At 36.9% G+C, this 27010-nt stretch overlaps 1 protein-coding gene across 1 annotated transcript in view; it reads left to right on the top strand.

Annotated features, from left to right (window-relative positions):
• Positions 1-27010, top strand: part of GRAMD1C (GRAM domain containing 1C) — a 173307-nt gene that overhangs the window by 12953 nt on the left and 133344 nt on the right. Inside the window, exon 2 of the mRNA XM_069069900.1 lies at positions 6084-6233. Coding sequence (XP_068926001.1) covers positions 6084-6233 — 150 coding nt within the window. The remainder of the gene's footprint in view (positions 1-6083; positions 6234-27010) is intronic.

The raw sequence follows: 27010 nt of genomic DNA on the forward strand, positions 1-27010 counted from the left end.
AATTGGGAAATGAACATGAGCAATGAGGAAACAAAATAATAACTTTTGCAAATGATATGGTTTATTTATGAGTACCCTAGCAACTCAACTAAAATTAATTGAAATTTTAAATTTTAAAGTTCAGCCAAGTAGTGGAATATAAAATGAAGGTTCATACTTTACTATCCCTTGTGTATTTATAAAAAACACAGCCCAAAACTCGCTAGCAGGAATAAATAGAAAAAAAATTTCTATTAAAAATAATTATAAAATACATATGATATTTGAAACTCCAGTTTCCAAGGCACACAGGAGTTAGAAGAATACAACTACAAAATAGTCATTACAGAAATAAAGTCAGACAGATAATTGGAGAGAAGTTAGTTGCTTATAGTTTTACCTTGCCAATAATATTACCTAAATTAATTTACAAATTCAATTACATACTAATCATACTATCAAAAGGTTGTTTTACATAACTAGAAAAAAATGCACTTCATTTGAAAGAAAAAAAGGTCTTGAATCTCAAGGGAAATAATGAAAACAATTAGAAAGGAAGGAGGCCTACCACTACTTAATTTTAAACTATAAAGCAGTAATTATCAGAACTATTTGGTACTGTTTGAAAAATAGCAAAGTTCGTTAATAGAAGAGATTAGGCCTATAAGATTCTGAAACAGATGAATGAAGTAGCATAGTGTCTGATACACCTGAGCACACCAACTACTTGGATAAGAACTTACTCTTTGACAAAAAGTCCAGGGCAAACTGGAAAGTATTCTGATGCAAATTAGGTTTGGATTAAAATCTCATGCTTTATATCACAGTAAACTCCAGATGGATACTTGACCTGGATCTAAAGGGTCATGTCATAAATAAGTTAGAGGAATGAGAAAGGTGATACCTTTCTGTATTATTCTTTATGGATCAGGGAAGAGTTGTTGACCAAAGGATAGCAAAAGATGATAGGAGATAAAATCAACAAATTTTGATTTCACAAAATTGAAATTTTGTTTTTGTATTTACAAAACCAGTGTGATTAAAATTAGTGAGGAAACAGTTAAATAGGAAAGTTCTTGCAGCAATTTCCTCTGATATAGGTCTCTTATCCAAGATAAACAGAATTGATTGGAAAATATAAAGAGGTAGCTTTGAAGTCAGAAGATCTTTGTTCAGGACCCACATCTGATATATACTGGCTGTGTGGCCCTGGGCAAATTCCTTAATATCTCAGTACTTTAGCCAGCTGTCTATGACTGTAAATTGAAGAGAAAGTGCCTGTTTACACTGGTAATTTACTTACCTTGCAGTTTATTATATACTAATGAAATCACAGATCTGGTCTCAGTTCCCCATTTTATATAAGAACAAGAACCATCCCTGGAGAGAGAAATGGTCAAATGATAATTAACAAGTGCTTCTCAAAAGAAAAGAAATGACAATCAAAAACCATACAGAAAAAAAATGCTACAAATCTGACTAAAACAATTGGCCTTCTTCTTCATACCAATCAGATTGACAAAGATCGCAAAAGAAGAAAATGTAAGTTGTTGGAAGGTTTGTGGGAGGTCAAGCCCACTGATATGCTGTGAATTGATCCAGCCATTTTGGAAAGCAATTTGGAACTATACCCCAAACTTAACTCAACCATGTATAACTGGCACATAGTGGTCACTGAAGAAATGATAGCTATTGTTAATTATTATTATATGCTATATCTTAGTGATGCCCCTGCTACGGATGGAGTTACTCCTAAGAGGTTAAAGAAAACAAAAGAACGGTTAAGGTGCAAAAATATCCATAACAGTATTTTTATTTGTAACAGAGAAAATGAAACAAAGTGACTGTCAATCAGTTGGTGAATTACTGGACCAATTATTGGATGTGAATCTAATAGAATATTTATGAAATGAACAGTTTCTGAGAAACCTAGGAAAACTTATGTGAACTGATTTAGAATGAAATGGGCAAAAGCAGCTGAACAAATTCTATAACAACTACAGCATTTTTAAAGAAAAACAACTTTGATAGACTTAAGGATTCAGAGCAGTGCAATTTGACCATAACCCCAGAATACCAATAATGAAACGTGATCCTTCTTTGACAGTGAGGTGAAGAAGGCCTATATATTTTCAGACATGGCCAATGCAGCACAACTCATTTTGTTTGTGTTTGTTCAATATGAGGGAAAGACTTGTGGGTTGGTGGTTGGGGTTTTTTTTTTTAATGGTGAGGGAGTTAGTGGGTAGTTGGAAGACGAAGGGACTAGTTTTAGTGGTGCCAAAAAGAGAAGAAAAGAAAAAGAAAACATTTTGGAAACATTTTAAAAATGCACAGAAGAGAATAGAAAGTTCAAAGTGAGACACAGACAAGCAGGACTGCTTTGGACTTTGAGTGTTCAATTTATAATGTACTTAAAAAAAAAACCAATAGAGATTCATGGATTCATTTACAGCCTTATTTACTGTTCTTCTTTATATTGAAGTGTTTCTTTGTCAAATTTGTAAAAGTAAAACTTCCCCTCTGACTGTCTATCGGAAGGACAAATAATGAAGCTGAAGCTTAAGTACTATGATCACATGGTGAGAAGACTCATGTTGGAAAAGTTGCAGGCAAAAGGAGAAGGGGACAGCAGAGATTGAGATAGGATAGATTGTCTCATGGAAGCAACCAATATGAACTTGAGCACACTTTGGGAAGTAGTGGAGGACAGTAGCCTGGCATGCTACCTACTCTCCATGAGGGCACAAAGAGTTGAAAATGACTGATAACAACAACCTCAAAGTTGTGAGGAAATTTTTTTTTGGTGTATACATATATAAAATTATATACATATGAATATTATTTATGAGTTGATTCTCATAATGTTGAATTTTGATCATTAAGAAAAGTTTACATTATACTTATCATCTCTTTAAAAAGACTGGTAAGTAGTTACATGTTTTAGGAGTTTCATAAAAATGTTTGAAATACAAATTTTGGTGCTTAAAGGGAATACATTCAAGTTTTAGTTAATCAGGAACATGGACTTATGTGAAGTACCTTATTCTCTAATAGTGTTGGGTGAGTACTAGATTTTTATGATGTTTAAATAAAAAGCATAATAGAAGTTTAAGTATTCCTATTTTAATAATCTCTAAATTAACATATGTTACTGTCTCTAGCTTCAGTTAATCTTTCTCAGAGGACAGCAGCAAATGCTCCACATCCTGGCAGGGAAGTAGCGTAGGTAGGAGTGATGGTAATGCCAAAGCCCTTGCTTTTGTGTCCCATAAATTGGCCACAGTTTCTAGGGCTAGGGAATATCACAGAACATGATCTGAAAACTGATCACATCTGCCTTCCAATTTTGAAGAAAAAGAGAAGATATTAATTTTTTCTTTATATATATATTTTTAGTTTTTAACATTCACTTCTGTAAGATTTTGAGTTTTAAATTTTCTCCTCCTCTCTTCCCCCTACCCAAGATGGCATGCAATCTGATATAGGCTCTACTTATACATTCATATTAAACATATTTTCACATTAGTCATGATGTAAAGAAGAATTAGAACTAATGGGAGGAACCACAAGAAAGATGAAACAAATCAAAAAACAAAAGGAGAGCAAAGAGTATGCTTCCATCTGCATTCAGACTCCACAATTCTTTTTCTGGATATGGATAGCATTTTCCATCATGAGTCTTTTGGAGTTGTCTTAGATCTTTGCATTGCTGAGAATAACTAAGTCTATCAAAGTCAGTCATCATACATTGTGGTTATTACTATGTACGATATTCTGGTTTTGCTCATTTCACTTAGCATCAGTTCATATAAGTCTTTCTAGGTTTTTCTGAAGTCTGCCTGCTCATCATTTCTTATAGCACAACAGTATTCCATTACATTCATATGTTCTAACTTGTTCAGCCATTCCCCAGTTGGTGGATATCATCTCTGTTTCCAATTCTTTAAAAAAATTTTTTTAATTTTTGTTTTTTTCACTTGAAAGTCACAGTAATGTGACCTACCTAAGGCGTATGTTTACTATGGTAGAGTTTTATACAACAGTTTTCCTTAAACATATCTCATAATTTGTTATTCCCAAACAAAATAAGATAATGCACCACTCAGAAGTACGTTAGTTCATTCTTTAGTTGTTTAAGAACTCTCTCAATGCCAAAGGATGTCATCTCTTTCAGTTTATTTGCTTCCTTTGATTCCAGTTTGTACGTCTTCTGTGTTTCACAAGATGCCTTTTTTCTTTATTTTATAATCAAGTCAAGAGGACTTGGCTTATCTGATACACACCACTTTCTGAAGGCTGGACACATTCACAGTTGCTTACACAGTAAGCACAGATGCTTACAAATATATATATATATATATGAAAATAAAATTCCACTTCAGTTTTAATCTGATAATTCAACATCAGAGTCTTCAGATTTGGCTTTGGCAAGTTCTTCATGTACTTCCCTCACCATGAGAATATGTGTTAACATGGTGTCCAAGGTCCCAGGGTCTGTGGGGAATGTGGAATACCACATGGGGCTATTGGGTACACAGGAGCGTTCAGGCTGAAGATAAAATACATCACTTCTCTGCTTCACGCTTTCAGAACATTTTGACAGGTAAAATTCATAAAGACAGACTGGGCATCTTAGTGGGTTGTGTTTCCAATTCTTTGCCACCACAAAAAGAGCTGCTATAAATATTTTTGTACATGTGGGTCCCCTTTTCCTGTTTTTTATTATCTCTTTGGAATACAGCCCTAGAAGTGGTATTGCTGGGTTAAAGTGTATGCACAGTTTCATAGTCTTTTGGGTATAGTTCCAAATTGCTTTCCAGAATGGTTGGATCAGTCCACAGCTCCACCAACAATGCATTTGTTTTCCAATTTTTTCACATCTTCTTCAACATTCATTATTTTCCTGTTTTGTCATGTTAGCCAATCCTATAGATATGATGTTGTACCTCAAGAGTTATTTTGATTTGCATTTCTCTAATCAGTAGTGATTTAGAGCATTTTTTCATATGGCTATAGATAGCTTTAATTTTCTCTCTGAAAACTGCCTGTTCATATCCTTTGACCATTTATCAATCTGGGAATGACTTGTATTCTTATAAATGTGACTCATTTCTCTATATATTTTAGAAATGAGACAGACCTTTATCAGAGACACTGTAAAAATGGTTTTCCAGCTTTCTGCTTCCCTTCTAATCTTGGTTGCTTTGATTTTGTGCAAAACCTTTTCAATTTAATATAATCAAAATCATCCATTTTGCATTTCATAAAGTTCTCTATGTCTTGTTTGGTCATAAATTCTTCCCTCCTCCAGAGATCTGATAGATAAACTGTTCCTTGCTCTCCTTGCTTATAGTGTCAGTCTTTTCATATAAATCATGTACCCATTTTGACTTTATCTTGATATAGGATATAAGACATTGGTCTATGCCTGGTTTCTGTTGTACTATTTTCCAGTTTTCTGAGCAGGTTTTGTTAAATAATAAGTTCTTTTCCCAGAAGCTGAAGTCTTTGGATTTGTCAAATAGTAGATTACTATAGTCATTGACTGTTGTGTCTTGTGTACCTAACCTATTACACTGATCCACCACTCTCTTAGTCAATACCAAGTAATTTTGATAATTGCTGCTTTATAGTACAATTTAAGATCTGGTATACCTGGGCCACAAGAGAAGAAATTCTTAAACAAATGACTCTATTGTTGTTTGGTTTTGGTAGTGCTTCTTATTATGATATACTAAGTCTTATATTTTATCATCACAGGTAAGTGGAGCCATCTAAGTGGAACCATGGTACTGCTTTTAATTCTTAAGGATAAAGATAGTGTTCTTTTTAAATTAAATTTAATTTTTTTCAATTAACCAAAACCTGTGTTTTCTCCTTTCCACTTTCCCCCCACAATCAACTGGAAAGAACAAAGAAAAATAGTCCTTGTAACAAATATGTAGTCAAGCAAAATAAATTTGTACATTAGCATTGTGATGGTGTTCTTCTAAAAACAATTTGTTCTTTGAAGTCGATTTATAAATTTTGAACATGAATGGCTTATTTTTCTCTTGTGGTATGTCCTGTTAGTAGACTTATTTTTTGATTCTTGTTCACAGGAGATACAGGAAGAAGATACTGGCTTCATCAGTGAGTTATTGGAAGATGTGGAAGAAAAACTCAGCCCAGTTGTAGAAGAAAATAGTATAGCACCCGTTAAAAAACAGGGGCCTAATTTACATAATTGGAGCACTGACTGGAGTTTTTGGGTAACTGAACAGTTTCTCCCCTGTCTTACTATTATCTGCTCACAATTTTTTATCTTAAAGTAGAAGTTTATGTAATATTCCTTTTAGATATACTGCCTTAATTTTATAACTAGGTTTCAAAGTAACTAAATATCTTTTCTGTGGTCACTGAGACAGTTTTCAGAGCAATAATCTTTACTACTGTTCTTTGACCACTAGACTGTGCTGTTGTCTACCTTGATGATACTGGAAATCATCTGCTTAAATTTCCTCCCAGGGAAACTATACACCACAGTGCAGTAATCTTGATATGTTGTCATTTTCTGTATGTACCAGAAATGAAATTTGTATCTTGTGGTATTAGGAAGAAACTTATTTTAAATAGTCCGTTTGATTTTAAAAAGAATTTCCTAAAAAGAACGTGTAACTGTATTTAATTATAGCTTATATATAGCATTTATAAAAGAGAGGTTTGGGGTTAGGAGTTTCAGATTCTGTTTGCATGGCAGTGACGCAGTTGCATAACCTTGAAGTGCCTCTGGTTTCTTTCTCCATAGTAAAATGAGACTCCTGCTTGTTGGTTAGGTGCATTGAAATCTTCCCCATTAGATTCTTGTCTGCAGGAACAAAATGTGGTTGCTATTCATTTTGTTACTTATTGTTATAATGGATTCATTACTTTCCTCTATCAGTATTTTTGGTGGTTGTGAAATAGTAGATTAAAAACCTGTTTGAACACATTTTTAGTGCAAATTATACAAATACAAATTATATATCATTATGAAGCAAACACTTTTTTGTGTTAAAGCATAAAGGAAGGGTTACTGTTCAGTCATTTAGTTGTGTCCAACTCTTCATGACTCCCTGGACCAAAGCATGTCAGGCCTTTTGTCCTCCTCTGTCCCCCCAAGTCTATTCAAGCTTATATTTGTTATTTCCATGACACTATCTATCCATCTCATCTTCTACCATCCCCTTTTCCTTTTGCCTTCAGTCTTTCCCAGCACCAGAGTGTTTTCTGATGAATACTTTCTTCTTATTATGTGGCCAGAATATTTCAGCTTCACCTTCAGTATTTGTCCTTCCAGCGAATGGTCTAGACTTAATTTCTGTACTTTTGCTCATTTTGTTTTAATTCCCACCTCCTAGAGGTGTACCTTGTATGTTGTAGTCACTTAATAAATGTTGAATTGAGTCAGAGAGTCTCTTAGATATAGTGTGTACTTAATGATAGTATTTATTTTATAATCTGGAAAGACTAAGAAAGTGAAAAGTCATATCATGAATAGGACTAGAAAGTAAAGATTAGTCCATATCTATGCATAGTTATAGCTTCAGTTTGTTGAAATATTTGTTATGATGTTGAACCTTTAAATGACTGTGGGCTAACTTCTCATCCCCTAGGAGGCTCCCAATTCTGAGGTAAAATTTGAATTATATAATAATGATGTAAATAGTCACTGATCTTACAGTCATCTTAACTATCTTTTTTCATTGTAGTTTTTCTGTTTATTTTTAGAATAACTCTTACTATTTTGTCCCCCGTCGTGGGAGTTGTTATTGTTTTTACAACCTGTATTTTATTTTAATTTTTATAATTATACTTTATTTTTTTCTTTTTTTTTGATTCAATTTTTAATTTATTAATTTGTTTGTTTCCTTTTAGTTTACAGGATTCAATTCCACAATTCCTTGAATTTCACATTTTGTCCCCCTCCTACCCCTCCCCCCCCCATGGCATCTTATAATCAAGTATAGGATCTGTAAATACTTTCACATTATACAATGGTCAGGTTATAAGGATGGATCGTACCAGCTGGAATGAAAAATGGCAAAGAGGACATAAAATCAAATAAGAGAATGAAAAAGATCAGGTATTTTGCTTCCACCTGGATATAAATTTAGTTCTTTCTAGTTCTTTCTCTGGATGCACGTTTTTCTCTCCATCATGCGTCTTTTGGGATTGACTTATATCCCTGCATTGTTGAGAAGAGTCCAGTCTATCAAAGTTGGTCATCACACATACATTGTGTCTGTAATTGTGTACAAATTCCTCCTGGTTCTACTCTTCTCACTCAGCATCAGTTCTTTTAAGCCTCTCCAGGTAAATATGAAGACCGCCTGCTCCCCGTTTCTTATAGCGCAATAATATTCCATAACATGCATATACCACAACTTGTTCAGCCATTCCCCAATTGATGGACACCCCCTTAATTTCCAATTCTTTGCCACAACAAAAAGAGCTGCTATAAACATTTTTGTACATATGGGTCTTTCTCCCATTTCTATGATCTCTTTGGGATATAACCCTAGGAGTGGTATTGCTGGATCAAAGGGTATGAAAGTATTTATAGCCCTTTGGGCATAGTTCCAGATTGCTTTCCAGAAAGGCTGGATCAGTTCACAACTCCACCAACAATGCATTAGTGTTCCAGTTTGCCCACATTCTCTCCAGCATTTGTCATTTTCCTGTTTTGTCATCTTAGCCAATCTGACTGGTGAGATGTGGTACCTCAGAGTTGTTTTGATTTGCATTTCTCTAATCAATAGTGAATTAGAGCATTTCTTCATGTGCTTATAGATAGCTTTAATTTCTTTCTCTGAAAACTGCCTGTTCATATCCTTTGACCATTTATCAATTGGGGAATGACTTGTATTCTTATAAATTTGACTCAGTTCTCTGTATATTTTAGAGATGAGTCCTTTGTCAGAGACATAGGTTGTAAAGATTCTTTCCCAATTTCCCACCTCCCTCCTAATCTTGGTTACATTGGCTTTATTTGTACAGAAACTTTTCAATTTCATGTAGTCAAAATTATCCATTTTACATTTTATAATGTTCTCTAATTCCTGTTTCGTCATAAAGTCATTCCCTCTCCACAAGTCTGATAGGTAAACTATTCCTTGTTTTAGCAGACTGCTTACAGTATCAACCTTTATACCTAGATCATGAACCCATTTAGACTTGATTTTGGTATATGGTGTTAGATAATGGTCTATGTCCAGTTTCTGCCATACTATATTCCAGTTTTCCCAGCAGTTTTTGTCAAATAGTGAGTTCTTATCCCCAAAACCAGGGTCTGGGGGTTTATCAAACAATACATTGCTGTAGTCATTGACTTCTGAATCTGTGTGACTTCTGAATCTGTGTGCCTAATCTATTCCATTGATCCACTCCTCTATTCCTAAGCCAGTACCAAGTAGTTTTGATGACTGCTGCTTTATAGTACAGATTGAAATCTGGTAAAGCTAGTCCACCTTCCCTAGCATTTTTTTTTCATTAATTCCCTTGATATTCTGGACCGTTTATTCTTCCAGATGAATTTTGTTACTATTTTTTCTAACTCTATAAAGTAATTATACTTTATTTTAACATTTACTTTAAAAAATTTGAGTTCCCAATTCTCTCTCCTCTAGCCTCTCCTCCACCCATTGAGAAGGTAGGCAATATGATACCAGTTATTTATATGAAGTCTTTCAAAACATTTTTCCATGTTAGTCATATTGCATGAAAATTTATGTAAATGAAAAAAGTATGCTTCATTTTCACTCAGAGTTCATCAGTTCTTTCTGGATGTAGAGAGCTTTCTTCTTTGTGAGTCCTTTGGAATTTTCTTGGATCCTTATATTGATTAAAGTAGCAAAATCCTTCACAGTTGATCATCATTATACTATTTACAGCCTGTATTTTAAATGTGTAATGTCAACAACCTGAGTTCCAAGGGCTGCCAGCAGCACTAAGCAATGTCCATGGATGTTGCTGACACAACTAAGCAAGAAGGAAAAACAAATAGAGAGGAAGAAGCAAATGCAGGGCACATTTGTGTTGGGGAATTTGCTCAAGTGCGAGGGATAGGGCCTCCCTCTTGGGAGAGGCAGACCAGTCATCTGGAGTCTGATAATTGTGAGGCAAAGGTGGGAGGCCAAACTGAAAGCACTGAAAGTAGTATTAGCCTACTAAGGAAGAGTGCTCTCCACAAGAATAGCTTTCCATTTCCTCGGGTACAGATTTGGTTTTTTATAACTTTTCAGAGTCACTTAGAGTGCACAAGCCAATTAACATTCAGCAACAACTTAGGATGGATAAGTAAAACATTTCAGTGGAGATATAGAGGTAGAGAAAGTGGGATCATTCAAGGGAGAAATTATCATCAGAATAACAAGACATGCCCTGTTTAAGGGGAGGTGACTAAATACTTTTACAATTGTGAAAAAGTCCTTGGAGACAAAACTGCAAGGTTGAGGTAGGCGTTTACATGAAACTGCAGCTATCTCTTATCCAGGGACAAGTATTTGTAATATCTGTAGATTGGTTCTTCTGCTTTACTCTGTCTCCTTCAGTAGTGGTTGGGTACTTTCCAATATTAGTTGGGGGGATTTCTACATTGTTAATCCATCGAGAAGAGTGTATTTTTCTCCTGTGTTAGGTACTTAATAAATGCTTGCTAACTTGATGAGAAAAAAGAGGGAGAAGAAGAAAGTGTTCTCTATGATGGATAATAATTTAATCTTACCATTAATTTCCTTAGATGCCTCTTAGTTGTAGTAATAGTTTTGTTTACTGAACTTATGATTGCCTAGCAGCATTTTTTCCATTTTTGTGTTTATTGTTATTATTTTGCTTTGAAAAAGTTCACATTTATTGTTGCACTTTGAGGTTCACAGAGTACCTTCCTTGCTACAGGCTTGTGAGTAGGTTGTGTAGGTATTATCATGTTTAGTTTACTGATGAGGAAACTTAGGCTCAAAGGGATTAGATGACTTGCCCAAAGTCACAGAACTAGGAAGGATTGGAGCTAGAATTTAAGTTGTGGTCTCTTGACTCCGAAGTCTTTCCAGGACTACACCGTGCTAGACAGAAACACTTTACTGTACAAAGGTTTCTCATTTTGTAACCTCATCTGGTATGCAGATGGGAGCTCTGAGATAACTTTTAAAAAGGCCTCTATCAGTTAAAGTAGATTCTACAAGTACATGTTGATCTTGTAATTTATTCCTAGGAAAGCCACATAGAATCCATTTCTTCTTATTTAGATATGTTTCTTACAAGTTTGGATATTCTATTTCTTACCCTGTAGCAGAATAAAAGTAAGGTAATATTGGGGGAGGAAAGGAGAAACTGCTCGAGGCAGGTACAATAATAATAACTAGAAATGACCATTTACATGCATAACAAACAATAAAAAGCAGATATAACATAAAAAGAACTGCATCCTGAATTTGAGTTGGCTTTGGAATTCAACAGGTAAACTAGGAGGACATTCTGTGCATAGGAAGCCGTGTAAATAAAGTCAGGGAAGTGTGAAACACAGTGTATTTGGGGAGGATAAGAGTAGTACCATTTGGTTAGAGTAGTTTACATTTTTTTACACTTCTGAGTTGGAAGGGTCCTGATAAACCAATCAGCCAGTCTATCCAACCCAGAGCAGGATACATGGAAGCAAGAAGCACTGTGTTGGGCAAGTTGGATAGTACCAGATTGTTGAAGACCTTGAATGCCAGCATTTAAACTTTACATGGTAGGCAATAGGGAACCAGTAAGGATGTTTTTTGATCAAAGGAGTTTGATGTGACAAGACCTATGCCTGAAAGATTATTCTGGCAGTACCCTAGAGAGGACAGAGAAGGAAGGCAGGGCAGTGTGTGAGGAGGCTGTTCTAATAGTGAGTAGTAAAGAAGGCAGTAAAGGGGATAAAGTGAATGTAAGACATATGATAGATGTTACAGAGATGGAATTGTTAGGACATAGTAAGAGATTAGATATGGGTTATATTTTTTTTTCCTTTTGAGTCTAATATTTTGGGTTTTTTCCCCCAAATACACAGTTTTTAACATTCATGTTTTAAAATTTTGAGTGCCAGATTCTCTCCTTCCCCTTCCCCCTCACTGAGAAGACAAGCAATTTGATATGTTATATATGTGCAGTCATGCAAAGTATTTCCATATTACTCATGTTGTGAAAGAAAACACAAAAAATACAAGAAAAATAAAGAAAGTTTTAAAAAGTATGTTTCGATCAGTGTTCAGAAACAATTATTTCTTTCTCTGGAGATGGATAGCATTTTTCATCACAAATTCTTGAGAATTGCCTTGGATCATTCTATTGTTGATAATAGCTAAATCAGTTACAGTTGATCATTGTACGATATTGCTGTTGGTGTACAGTGTTCTTCTGGTTGTGCTCATCTCACTTTGCATCGGTCCATGTGAGTCTTCCCAGGTTTTTCTGAGAGCAACCTGCTCATCCTTTCCTATAGTACAATAGTATTCCATCACAATCATATGCCACAACTTGTTTAGTCATTCGCTAGTTGCTGAAGATGCCCTCAATTTCCAATTCTTTGCCACCACAAAAAGAGCTGAAATAAATATTTTTGTACATATAGGTGCTTTTCCTTTTTCCTTTTTATCTCTTTGGGATACAGACCCAGTAGCGGTCTGTACTCCTGGGTCAAAGGGTATGCATAGTTTTATAGGACATCATTCCAAATTGCTTTCCAGATTGTTTCAATCCGTTCACTACTCCACCAACAGTGCGTTAGTGTTTCAGTTTTTCCACATTTGCTCCAACATCTGTCATTTTCCTTTTTTGTCATGTTAGCCAATCTGATAGGTATGGGGTGCTACCTCAGTATTGTTTTAATTTGCATTTCTGTAGTCAGTAGTAATTTAGAGCATTTTCCCCATGTGACTATTGTGTGTATAGATTGCTTTGATACTTTGTCTGAAAACTGTCTGTTCATGTCCTTTAACCATTTATCAGCTAGGGAGTAGCTCATATTAGAAATTTGACTCGGTTCTCTATATATTTGAGAAATAAGGCCTTTAGCAGAGAAACTTGCTGGGAAATTTTTTTTCTCAGTTATGATTACTGCATATTTTCCTCCAATTTATTTTCCCCCATTTATCCTACTCTCTCTTTTCACCCTGTCTATTCTCTAAAATGTTTTGCTTCTGACTTTTACCTCTCCCAATCTGCTCTCCTTTCTCCCCTCTCTTCTTCCTTCTATTTTCCCCTCCTCTTCTACTTTTATATAAGTTAAGATAGAGTTCTGTACCCAACTAAATGTGTGTATGCTATTCTCTCTTTGAGCCAATTCCAGTGAAAGTAAGTTTCAAGCACTCCCTTCTTTCCTCCCCCATCTTTTCCACTGTAAAAGCTTTTGCAAAACCTCTTTTATGTGAGATAATTTATCCCATTCTACCTCTTTTCCCCCCTTCTCTCAGTGCATTCCTCTTTTTTTACCCCTTAATTAAAATTTTTTTTATATCATCCCAGAATATTCAATGTACCCCCATGCCCTCTGTCTATGTATACTCCTTCTAACTGCCCTAATAATGAGAAGATTCTTAGGAGTTATAAGTATCATATTCCCGTGTAGGAATATAAACAGTTTAACCTTATTGAATCCCTTATATTTCCTGTTTACCTTTTTACACCTGTCTTGAATCTTGCATGTAAAAGTCTAACTTTCTATTCAGCTCTGGGCTTTTCATCAGAAATGCTTGAAAGTTCTCTATTTTTTTTGAATTTCCATTTTTTCCTCTGAAGAGTTATATTCAGTTTTGCTGGGTAGGTGATTCTTAGTTGTAATCCTAGCTCCTTTGCCTTCTGTTCTATCATATTCCAAGCCCTCCAATCCTTTAATGTCGAAGATGCTAAAATCTGGTCTTATTTTGGCTGTGGCTCCATGATATTGGAATTGTTTCTTTTTTGCTGCTTGCAATATTTTTTCCTTGAGTTGGGAGTTCTGGAATTTTAGTATAATAATTCCTGGGATTTTCATTTTGGGATATCTTTCAGGAGGTGATCTGCAGATTCTTTCAATGCCCATTTTGTTCCCTCTGGTTCTAGAATGGCAGGGCAATTTTTTTTGATAATTTTTTGAAAGATGATGTCCAGGCTCTTTTTGTAAATCATGGCTTTCAGGTAGTCCAGTAATTCTTAAATTATCTCTTTTTGATCTATTTTCTAGGTCAGTTTTTCCAATAAAATATTTCACATTTTCTTCTATTTTTCATTCCATTTTGTTATATTAGCTTCCACTTTCCCAATTCTAGTTTTTAAGGAATTATTTTCTTCATTGAACTTTTGTGCCTCCTTTTCCATTTTACTATTTTTAAGGAGTTCTTCTCTTCAGTGGATTTTTATGTGTCTTTTGCCATTTGGCCTATTCTGGTTTTTAAGGGTTCTTTTTTTTCCCCTAGTAATTTTTTGTGCCTCCTTTATCAAGCTGTTGACTCATTTTTCATGGTGTTCTTGAATCATTCTCATTTGTTTCCTGAACTTTTCCTGTACCTTTCTTATTTGGTTTTTAATATCTTTTTTGAGTTCTTCCAGAATTCTTTTTTTTTAATGGCCTGAGACCAATTCACATTTTTCTTTGAGGCTGGATATGGCAGTTTTGACTTTGTTGACCTCTTCTGAGTTTGTTTTGATCTTTCCTGTTGCTGTAGTAACTTTCTATGGTCAGTTTCCTTTTTTGTTGTTTGCTCATTTTCCCAGCTTATTTCTTAATTTTTAACTTTATGGTAAAGTTGGGCTCTGCTCCTGGGATGGAAGGGACATTGTTCCAAGCTTCAGGTTTTTTGTGCAGCTGTTTTCAAGGCTAATTCTGGGGGGTCTCTAAGTTTTCAGTTCTTCTAAGGTGACTAGTCTTCTGGCCTGTACTCTGGTCTATGAGTAACCACAGACATTCTTTTCTGCCCTGGAACTGTGGCCAGAGCTCCAGCTCCCCTGTAGCTATAAGTTCTGGTCTGCTATTGCTCCTCCTTGCCCTGGGATTATGACCCAGGACTGTGACCAGGATCTGTATATGGGTAACAGAACAGAATACTGTACCAAGTGCCAACAAAGGACCAGTTGTCCAACCCCCTTACATCTGTGGACTGGGAGCTTTGGAAGCTGCTTCTGCTGATTCAGTTTCCTCTGAGGCCTGTTGCTGGCCTGCTGGGGCGTTGTCTACACTGGACCATGCACCACTCTCACTCTGGTGTGACAGACTTTTCCTGCCAACTTTCTAAGTTGTCTGGACTGGAAAATTGTTTCACTCTACCCTTTTTTGGCTTCTGTTGCTCTGAAATTTGTTTTGAGGCATTATTTTAAGGTTGTTTAGAGGAGAATTTGGGAGAGCTCAGGCTTGTCCCTGCCTTTCCTCCCACCATCTTCAGGGATTAGATATGTGAAGGGAAAAACAAGGAATCAAAGATAAGCCCACTGTTCCTAATCAGAGGGACTAGGTGAATAGTGATGCAACAGACAGAGTCAAATCAGAAGAAGGATCAGGTTTAGGGTGTAGCAGCAAGCACCCTAGCATGCCCAGGATGACTGGAATAAAAGGAATTCCTTTAATTTGATTTATTTTAAATTAATTTAATTTAAAAGTAATCAAAGATAAGCCCCGCGTTCCTAATCAGAGACACTAGGTGAATGGTGATGCAACAGACAGAAATATATCAGAAGAAGGAGCAGGTTTAGGGTGTAGCAGCAAGCACCCTAGCATGCCCAGGATGGCTGCTAGCACAGGTTCTTAGATCTGCTTTTCTAAAGGAAAGCAACTCAAAATGGGTTAACAATCTTACTTTAGTCAAACATATGTCATTTACCTAGTTCAGGGGAAAAAGTCAGCACCCTGAACTTCAGAGAATACAGACAGAAGTTATAAGCAGACAAAAAAATACAGACAGAGAAACAGACCAGCAGACAGGCTTCCAGCTGTCTGACCATTACATCCATACCTAGTCAGTTACCAGAGAGGGAAGCACTAACATCTGGGTTTTCAAAGCCCGGGGGCTCACACAACTCTTCCCAAAATGAGCCCCAAAGCAAAATCTCACATCAGGGTATATATAGCCTTCTCCTGGCTCAGAGAATGTCACAATCCTCTTGACCCACTGCCCAATCACAAAGCAACAAGGTGTGGGCATTCCTGAAGAACAAGCCTTCTGCCAAAGGCTCCATGTGACCACATGCAGTCTATTAGGGGGTAGAGTATATTTTCAAATCTGGGAAGGTTCTCAGAATCACTTAAGCCTATCAAGGGGCTAAGGGGCAGGGAAGATCTTCAGATTCCTATTACCATTACAAGGGGGAAGGAAATATGAAACACTTGGTTTTGGGCGTGTTGAGTTTGAGGTGCTCTCAGGAGAATGGAGTTTCCATTCTAGTATTGCCACTAATGTGTCAGCTTTTTTACCTTGGCCAAGTCACTCAATTTTTTCCTTTGTATGTAAATGATAAGAGTTGAATTAGGTGATCTCTACGGTCTTTTCCAGCTAAAAATTAGGTGATTCTGTTATTTGAAACTCCTCAAACAAAAATTATGACAAGTTAAACTACTATACCAGAAAGTTGTGCTAGAGTTTATAAAACCTTATTTAAAATCAGTCACATTAAATGGCCCTCCCAGCTCTAAATCTATAATCCTTTATTCCTTTTAGACCCTGGGCTTGTTTACTGACAAAGTAACTCCTTGGCAATTGGTTAGAATTAATTTTATTTAAAAGTATGGTTCTTCTTGTTGAAAGTGAGATAAGCAGGTTTGGTTTTTGAATTTCAGTATTAGTGGGTTACATAAAGTTAGTAAATATATTTCCTTGAAGCTTTTTCTTTTAAATTTTACATCTAAAATTAAGGCGGGATTTCTTTCTTTAAAAGTCTTTGAATCATATTGAAACAACTAAGGAATTGTTTAGTTTAGCTGAATGAAATAACCATTCAGTAAAAGTTTATCAGGTTATTCTATTTCTGTTATATAATGATGGATCATAGATACAGAGCTGGAAGGGGATTAAGACACCTCCTTTGTCCTTTAATTTGGTTAATAAAATACCTAGCCTTTTTTTTTCTTTTAAAGGCAAAACAAAGACAATACCCCATTTCCTCTGTTCAAATAATGGTTTATTCCTTGTGAACTAAGGTCTCATGGGAGGACAGACAATAAACAGAGATCTGCAGCAATATATTTGTTTATTGTCACTTCTCTTAGTGATATAGAGGTAGCAACTACTGGGAGTAGAAAAAGCCTTTGAGATTTTCAGCCCTTGTGTTTAGGAGATGTTATACTTAGGCATGTTTTTTTTGATAGAAGTAAGAATGTTCTGGTGGAGTTACATAATGCTGCATTTTTTTAATATTTTAGGACCTAAGTAATATTAATCACATTATTTTGGATTGTTTACTTCAATAGCATATTTGTTGTTTTCTTGACTTTAACATTTGAAAGTTCCATTTAAGGAGTGGAAAGATATATTATACCTTTTGAATTGAGTAGCTAAAATTGACTTCTTTCAAGTAGGGATTTAGGATTGGCTCCATACAAGCTTTCTGGGTGAGTATATTTGAGAATCTCATCAGTGAAATGAATATAAAGAAATTGAAAAATGCAAAATCCTATATCTTTCATTTGGAAAGAGGAAGAGAGAGAGGAAAATTATACATGTTTTCTGAAGTTTTCTGTTAAAAGATGTTTGAAAACGAAATAACTAAGTTGTCGTGAGTCTTTTCTCTATACAAAATCAAAATTAACCAGTAGATATTTCTACATAAAACATCCAGATCTGGATTTTCTGTAGATCCTGAAATTCTGGTTCTATCTTATCTTGCTACTTACTTTCTTTGTAGGTAAGCTCTTCTACTTTTAAATAGTGGTGATGATACAAGGATGTCATGAGGATTAATTAATGTTGGCCTTGACAAATTTTTAAAAATAAAAAACTCAGGAGTATTCATTAGTGAGTTTATAAGGTATGTTGGCAGTTTAAGATGAAAAGTTTCAGGTTCATTATATTGTCTTTTAATATAAATATGAAGGGCATTTACATGTTTTCTTTGGGTTCATGTACAAAAAGCAAACATATGTCAGATTAAAACTTTAATTCATGTCTTGCATTTTTAAGCATTTTTACCTTATTGTACTTGAACACACATTTTTTTCTTCACCTGCCCCTCACCTCCTCCCTCCCCCCCAAACTGGCCAATTTGGATTTAAAGTATTAAAAGGTATGTCAGGAAAGAAATTAAGGTTTAAGAATTAGCAAAAATATTTAATACAATTTCACATGAATGGTTTGCCTAATTATTAACATATCATGAGCTTCTTCTTGAAACCTCATTGATACTTGACCAAAGAGAAGGAAGACTAGTGAAAGAAAAAATTTCAAATTTTTCCAGAAATAGTTGGATCCAGAAAGCTGTAACAACACCAGAAGAATAACTGTGATAGTAGAAAAAGGTAGATTATGGAGATATGTAGACATTATTATTTTTTTTGTGTGTTTTTTGGGAGGGCAATTGGGGTTAAGTGATTTGCCCATAGTCACACAGCTAGTTTTTGTGTTAAGTGTCTGAGGCGGAATTTGAACTCAGGTCCTCCTAACTCCAGGGCCAGTGCTCTATTCACTTCGCCACCTAGCCGCCCCTGTAAACATTATTTGAAAGTAACATATCCAGAAAAAGACTTACTAAGTCTTTTTAAGAAAGACTTTAGAAAAGATCTAGGAAATTGTCATTTGATTCAGTGGTAAAGAGGTTCTGAAACATTAGTTGGGACTTTGTGTTTTTTAAATCTTTTCTGTTTTAGGTTTAAAAATTACTAGTTTCTTTTTGTTTATCCACACCAATGGATAAATTGAGTAGCAGGGATCGTAGGATCATAGTGTGAGGGCTAGAAGAGGCTTCCAAGTTCGCCCTATCTAAGCCCTCATTTTATGGCCAAGGAAAATTGTGACTGCTTCAGGTCATGCAAGGAGCCAGTGGCCTACACAGGATTCAAACCAAGATCTTCCAACTCCATATCTGTTTAGTTGACTTTCTATTATATTACAATGGATGAATCAGATGCAGTGTCAGTAACTGGAGAGTTGCTGCTGGACTTAGCACAGACTCCTCTTGTCTTTAACCCCCTACATCTTAGAGCCCCTAAGCCCTCGAGATCTGTCTGCTGGCTTCTGTTCCCCACCCCCATCCCCTAAGCTCCCCTCCTATCCCCCCACCCACCTCCCCACCTTCCCCAATCATGGATTTTAGGAGTGGGCTTCCACTGCTGGCCTCCCAAGTCAGTTCAATAAACATATTATTCACCTCCTATGAGTAAATCAGTGTAGTTGTCTGAAGATATAAAGATAAAACTTAAATAGCTCCTGCCCTGAAGGGGCCGACATTCTACTCTGAGGAAAGAGAAAACATTAATCAGAGGCAGCCAGGTAGCCTAGTAGATAGAATGCTGGACTTGGAGTCAGGAGGGAAGGCCTGTGTTCAAAAACTCTTTCAGTTACTTACTAGCTCTTTGAACCTTTCTGAGCCTTCTGTTTGCTCCTCACTTCTTTCTTTACAAAGAAGAAGGTGGGGGAAAGGAAAAGAATGTGATCAGAACCAGTAATCTGTCATGGAAGTGCCCAGTTCCCATTCCTCTACCCCTCCTTTCTTATCTACTCCAGACCCTAATTTCTGTTCTTTTACAGGTTTTTTTTTTCTTTTCTGCTTTTAGTTCTCCATCCATGTTGTCTCCTCTGGGGTTGAAGTTTCCTTTGCTTGTGACTATTCACAATAATGTTGATGTTACCCTCCCTCTTAAATCCCCCCCTTTTCTCCATATCCTTAACATGTTTCCTGTGAAACTTAATTTCTTTTTTTTTGACATCAAACACTTTTTATATATGAGTTCAATCTCCTTTTTTCTGGTTCAGTTAAGAGCAAGGTTCATGAGATACTTGTTTCCCCAGTCCGTTTTTGTATACTCTTCTTGGGAACTCTAATTATATTAGTGTAATGGAAGTTCTCCCTTCTTCCTCATTTATTTCCCAGCATGCTCCACTTTCCTTTTTTTTTCCCTTAAAATCAACATAACAAAACCAACCCCAGGCCTTGTGTTTGTTTTATTTTGGGTTCTGAAGGAACATTTGTTTCTTCTCCCCCGATAGAATATAAGCACTTCAGTACCATTCAGCTCCTTTTAATTCCTTGTGTTCCTTATATCTAGTGTTTGCCTTTCAGAGATTCTACCCAGATTTTATTAAAGGTCCATTTTTTTTTCTACATTAGGATTATTATACTAAGATTTGCAGGGTAAATTGGTTTTGTTTTCTGTCTCTCCCTCCCCACCACTTTTTTTACGTTTTGTTCCAAAATTTCCTATCCTTTATAGTAGTCACAGCATCATCTTGTGTGATCTTTTTGCAGTATAGGGGTTCTGGGAACCCTGAAATTAAAGGGCAAAAGGCACAGGAAAAGAATTTGACTCAAGCCTTCTTTCAGTCAGAGACAAGATTTAGTAAAACACCCATTGTGGTGGGCGAGATTCCTAGTGAGTCTGTGTTATTGGCCAGATTTTAAGAATCTGAGCTACTTGTGATGCTAATAAGTGGGCTGGACTCTTAAGGTATCTGAGCAATTTAATGTAGGAAAGATGGATACTTATAAGTAAGGAGGATTTCTATTATTCTTTCTTACAGTTTAGTTCCCACACTCCGTGGCCATAACAATATCTAGTTTCTAGGTATTTCCCAGTCACATGACTTGTAAATGTCTCCACCATGCTGGTACATTGAGATAGAGGGATGACATAAGAGATTTGTACTATGCTTGCATTGAATGATGATATTGCTAAAATTAACCTGTGAGGCTTTTGTTGGCAATATGCCTTCTTTGTCTGTTGCCCTATAAAGCAAGTGGGCACTGGTCAGTGAGAGGGAAGCCCATAGGGATGTGGGATTTGGGTAATGCATAGAGGAATGCATGTACCTGCCTCAACTGGCCCCCACTGAGGCTTGAGGGGATTTAGGAGAGTGTACAAGCTGGAATGCTATGCCATCTTGACTGACCCCATTGAGATGTAGGGGTAGCAGCCCCCCTTTCTTGCTTGCCTGAGAGAAGGGTGATTAGGGAATGCTGTGGGAGCTGGTGCTCCCATTATCAGCAGCCCCTTGTGAGAAGAATAGACTAGAATAAAGTAAGCTATCTTATTTAACCCCTTATTATGACTCTGTTCTTGGCTTCCTGGATCAAGAGTGAACCTATGCTAGTGTCTATACAGAAAGACTGTGGGAAGATCTGCATGTGATCAAAGGAATGACCAATAGCTTGGGGTGACTGGGAGGTAACAGAGGTAAGGGGTCTTGATGGAATTAAGGAGTGGTGAAATAGCCTGGGGTGGGACCAGGTATACACCATGAGGGCCACCATGAAAAGATAGTTAAAAGGTTTATACTGGGATGCCAGAGACTTGGGTGGGGACTTTGGGGTTCTTTTTGGTGTCCAGCATGAATCCCATTCCCAATCAATCTTTTAAAAAAAATTAACTAATTAATTTACTTTTAGTTATAACATTCAGTTCCATAATCCCTTGAGTTTCAAATTTTCTGCCCCTCCTTCTCCTCCCCCCCTTCCCCCACTATGGCAGCATGCAATCAATTATAGGATCTGCAAATACCTTCACATTAAACATTAGTCAGGTTGTAAAGAAGGATTATAGCCAATTTAATCAACAGTGGGAAAAAGGAAACACAACAAAACAAGAAAAAGAAATCAAGCAAGTAGTTTGCTTCAATCTGCATTCAGACTCTGTAATTCTTTCTCTGGATGTAGGTAACCTTTTCCATCGTGGGTCCTTTGGAGTTGTCTTATAACCTTACATTGCTGAGAGGAGCCCAGTCTATCAAAGTCAGTTGTCACACATACATTGTGTCTGTAATTGTGTACAAATTTCTCCTGGTTCTGCTCTTCTCACTCAACATCAGTTTATATAAGTCTCTCCAGGTTATTATGAAGTCCATCTGCTTCTCATTTCTTATAGCACAATAGTATTCCATTACATTCATATATCACAACTTGTTCAGCCATTCCCCAATTGATGGGCATCCCCTTGATTTCCAATTCTTTGCCACCACAAAAAGAGCTGCTATAAATATTTTTGTACATACAGGTCCTTTTCCCAATTCTATGATCTCTTTGGGATACAACCCTAGAATTGGTATTGCTGGGTCAAAGGGTATGCACTTATTTATAGCCCTTTGGGCATAGTTCCAGATTACTCTCCAGAATGGTTGGATCAGTTCACAACTCCACCAACAATGCATCAGTGTTACGATTTTTCCATATCCTCTCTAGCATTTATCCTTTTCCTCCCAATCAATCTTACCTGTGGTTCCTTGGTAATCTGGATTTTTGTATGATTGTTCTTAAGTATTTTCTTCTATTTAAGTTGTCTTTTTGGAGTTGACCAGTGAATTTTTTCAGTGTTCACTTTGCCCTCTGGTTCTAATAGATATGGACAGCTTTCATTTGTGATTTCTGGAAATGGCTAGTTGTTTTTTTTATCTGGGTAATTTAATCATTTTATTAATAAGGTCAGCACATTTATTAATAAAAGGATGGTCATTTGGCCAAGCTCTCTTAGACCAAAGACCTAGGTTTTTGGGTTTTTTCAGTCATGGTATTCCAGGCTTCTCTCTCTTTGACCCATTTTCTGATAGCTGCTTTTAATAGTAGAAATCTTACATATTCTTCTAATTTTTCAGTCTCTTGACTTGATTCTAATATTTATTGTCTCTTGTACTCCTTCACTGAGTTTTCTTTACTCTGTTCTACTTTTCAGAGTGTCTGCTACTTGTGTTTGAAGAGGTCATCAATAAAATGATGAGGTATAGGGTTAGGGGTGCTCGAGATTCCAAAATACCAGCACACTGGGTTCTTCTGAATGAATTCCACTCAAGTCTTCTCTAAGCCAAAGAAAAGCAAAGTTTATTAAAAGTTCGCTTGTACTGAACACAGAGTAAGTCTGTGTTAGAAAATTCTATGGCACTGCCACACCACATGGAGACAAGATGGGGTTTTATATACAGAAATGTTGTTGGAGGAGTCTAGGGGTGGTCTAGGGGAGGAATTTGGGGAGGGTCTTCAGGAGGAGTCAGATGAGGTCAGGTAACAGTTTATTTGGGTATAGCTATTTTGATAGACTCAAGGTGGGGAAAGTAGATGGACAATGGAGAGCCAAGATAGTAACAAAGGTTTGGGCAGAGTCACAATGAAAGGCTTATGGCCTCATGCAAATGCCAAATCAAATGGGATGATTCAATCAGAGTTCAAGGGGGTGGGTTCCCAGAGCCTGTACCTCATCAGTGTAAATTGTTTAATCTTCTGTTCTAAGCTATTTATTCTCCTAATTCCCTCTCCCCCTCCAGACTTTAATTTTATTTTCAGTTTAATATTTTATCTCAATTCATTTATCTAGATATTCTTGGAATCCTTATGACCAAATTATTCTTTTCTTTGAGATAATATTTGTACCTGTTGTGGAGTTATTCTCTTTTTTTACCTTATACTTTTCTTAACTCATAGTATTTCTTCATTATATTCAAAGTTACTTCTCTTTAGTCATATCTCTGGTGTCATTTCTGGATTAGGACTTTGTGCTATGGCCAGGACCTAGCCCCCTTCCTTAATGCTTGGATGAGGTAGATGGATCTTCTTTAGTTCTATCCCTTTTCTGAGGGGGTTTAGGCTCTGGGAACCCCCACGAATTGTCCCACTTGATTAGGCATTTACCTGAGGCCACAAGCCTTTTATTATCTCTAGGCCTAAATCTCTTTTAACCTCGACTAGCCCTCCATTGTCCAGCTGCTTCCCACCCTTGATCCTATCAAAATATCTATACCCAAACCCGGTACCTTAAACTAGCCTAGCTCTCCATTGTCTGTTATCTCCAGGTAGCCTACAGCTATTTCTCACCCTTAATCCTATTCCTGGAGTCTGACCTCAGTTCCATCAAAGATCCGCCTTAGACTCCTCCTCAAGAGCCTCCCCAAACTCTACCAATAGATCACCCCTAGATCACTCCCACAATTTTTTTGTATATCAGATCCATCTTGGCTCCATGAAGGGGTCAGATTTAGTCTAGCTCAAGCTTAGTCTGTGTCAGATTGTTCTGACCCTGCTTGGAGTACAAGCATCACAAATACTTAAGTTTCCTCAAGAGTCTACCCATTATGGAGAATCTTTAATAAACTATGTTTTACTTTGACTGAGAGAAGGGTTGAGTTGAATTCATTCGGCAGGACTCGATATGTCAGTAATTTGGGGTCTCGACTACCCCTAAATCCCCAAACTTTAACATTTCTAGTCTGAATGCTGCTGTTGCCGCAATTCTGGTTGGAGAGTTTGGGACTAGGCCTTGCCCTCTGCTTGAGTCCCTGGCCTCTTTCCCCATCTTCTCTTGGCTGAAGGTGTTCTTCCCTCAGCCCAGTCTCTTTTTCCTTCATGCATAATTCCCCCAGTGGAAGGTCCCACAGCTTGGGCTGCATGCACTGGCCCTGTCTCCTGCCATAATTCCGAGATGAGCGATGTTTTCAGGAATTTTGAAGAACTTTCCTCCTTTTCTTCCTCCACTGCTTGGGCTCCGTCTCCTGGCATGGCATTGAGAGGAGTGTTGGCTTCAGGGCTCTTGGCCTCTGTTTGCCATGAACTTGTCTTAATTCCTGCTGCTGAACCAAAAGGCCAGGGTCAGTTCTGCCCCCTTTGCCTCTCCCCTTTCCAAGTGACTGAAGGCTTTTAGTCATCTTCTTATGTAGTACTGGACCATCTGGTGACCTTTTAGGTATTTGCTGGATTTTTTGGGTGGGAAAGATGAGGTTCTCTTGTTCCCTTCTTAACTGAAAGTCTTAACAAATATTTAGCAAACATGTACTATGTGCCAAAGGGCAGCTAAGTGGCACAGTAGATACGGTGCTGGGCCGGAAGTCAAGAATTCTCCTCTTTCTGAGTTCAAATCTGGCCTCAAAGTTGAAGTCTCAACTGGAGAATGACATGGTAAATTCTAAAATCTTTGCCAAGAAAACCCCAAATTAGGTCACAAAGAGTTGAAACTGTGTGGGGTATGGAGACGCTAACTCACATTGACTATTTGGAGACCTCAAAGTGAAGATAGGAAGTTTTATTACAATCTCGCGAGAAGCAGGCAGTCCAGTCTCTGGGACAATGCCCAGGAGAGGAGGCCGAGACAGAAGCAGAAACTGGGTTAAATAAGTAAGGGTTACACACCTCTCCCAAACATTAACCTAATTATTACTAATGAGGCTCTAATTTTGTTAGATAATATACATAATACATGAGGTCCACTATGAAAGCGCAGTAACAACCTCAGAATACTGAACTCCCTTCAGTCCAATCTAGATGTGTCCTTATCTGGGCCTGAGTGTCCCAAGGCCACTGTCTACTTTCTGATTGGTCAAATCCACCTGCTGCTGCCAACATCACTTCATTTTTAGTATTATCTAGGAGTTCTCTGGGAACTCAAACTTCTTCCCAAGGCTACTGTCTGCTACTTTTTATCAGTAGTCTTATTTCAGCAATTCTTGCAGTTCTGTAGAAACTTAACTCTTTGTTACCTCTCACACTACCATTCCTTTCCCCAAACTAGAAACACCTCTAATTTGGTCTCAATAGTTAATCCAATCAATTGTATTAATACTCAATAGCTCTTACATTACCTTGAAATTCACAATGACCTACATATACATATATATGGAAGCAATATTGAACTTAGTTACAAAATATAAGGAAGTAATAAGAATGTATATAGGATATTCAGAATGGGGAAACTTCACTGCAAGTCACCCCTCACAAAACTGAACAACAACAACAACAGAGGCAGGGGAGAGGAAGAGAGTGTATTCCAGGAATTGGGATGGACTGTACAAAGGCCCAGAGATGGAACCTTCTGTATGAGGAATTTCAACAATTTGACTTGAACATTGTATAAAGAAGGGTAGTGTTCAGTAATCTTTGAAAAGTTGACTCTACAATATGCTATAGTCCTATATTTAGAAGCATTTTAATTACATATTATTAGAATATTATCATAATAATCATAGCCTCATAAATAAATATGCAAATTTGCTGGAATGATCTTGCAAACATGAGAAAAAATTTCTTCATGTGTAGAGAATTGGGATGAAAATCAGTCAAGCAACAATAATTTATAAAGCAACTATTGTGTGCCAGTCACTGTTGATGTAAAATGCAAAAAATGAGAACAGACTCTGATAAAAAAAAGATTCAAAGATAAGTTATAGTCATAGGGATAAGGGTTGTTGTGCATGACCCCACCCCCAACGGATCTCCGCCCTTACCCAGTCAGCTAACTTACACAGCAGTGGGCAGGCTTCCGGGTCAAGGAGACTTGGCACTGCTGGGAATTTCGAGGTGTGTACTGACCAATCACTGTTCTTGGCCTCTGCAAGTTTTTGCTTATGTAATACCTAACCATTGGCCGCTTGGCGTCCCTTTAAAAACTGGTACATTGTCCGTGCATACTCACTGTCCAATTTGGGCCTGGCCCTGGACAGTCCCAAGGAAAGTAAAATCCACTTCCAAATTTTACTCTTGGGGGTCTCTTGTCTCACTTCTTTTGGCACAACAGGGTCAAGGTCTGGTTTCTGTTGAGTAAATCAGGAAATACCTGGTACTTTAGCCAAACTTTTAAGGGAATTAGGGATTTGGAAGAAAAAAAATATTGTGCTCTTGTGTTTTAGGGGAAAATCTGTTAGAAAAAATTTTATTTTTAACATTAATATCCAAACTATGTCTAGCCTAGATAAGAGAGATGTCCAAACTGGTATAATTCCCCAATGCCCTCCAGCATATCTCTCTAAGATAATTTTAGGAGTCTTGAATGGGAAGAAGTTATACTATGTTAAAATACAGTTTAAATTTAATGTTCCAAAATAGTAGGCACTATTCCTTGTCAGTGACTGAAAGGGTTTCCTATGATCAGTATCTTAACCTTGAACGGAAAAGAGAACAC

The sequence above is a fragment of the Petaurus breviceps genome, unplaced genomic scaffold, assembly GCF_028583685.1.
Source record: "Petaurus breviceps papuanus isolate PSGF00001 unplaced genomic scaffold, PetGlider_PUasm1.0 90792, whole genome shotgun sequence".
Classification (NCBI taxonomy): domain Eukaryota; kingdom Metazoa; phylum Chordata; class Mammalia; order Diprotodontia; family Petauridae; genus Petaurus; species Petaurus breviceps.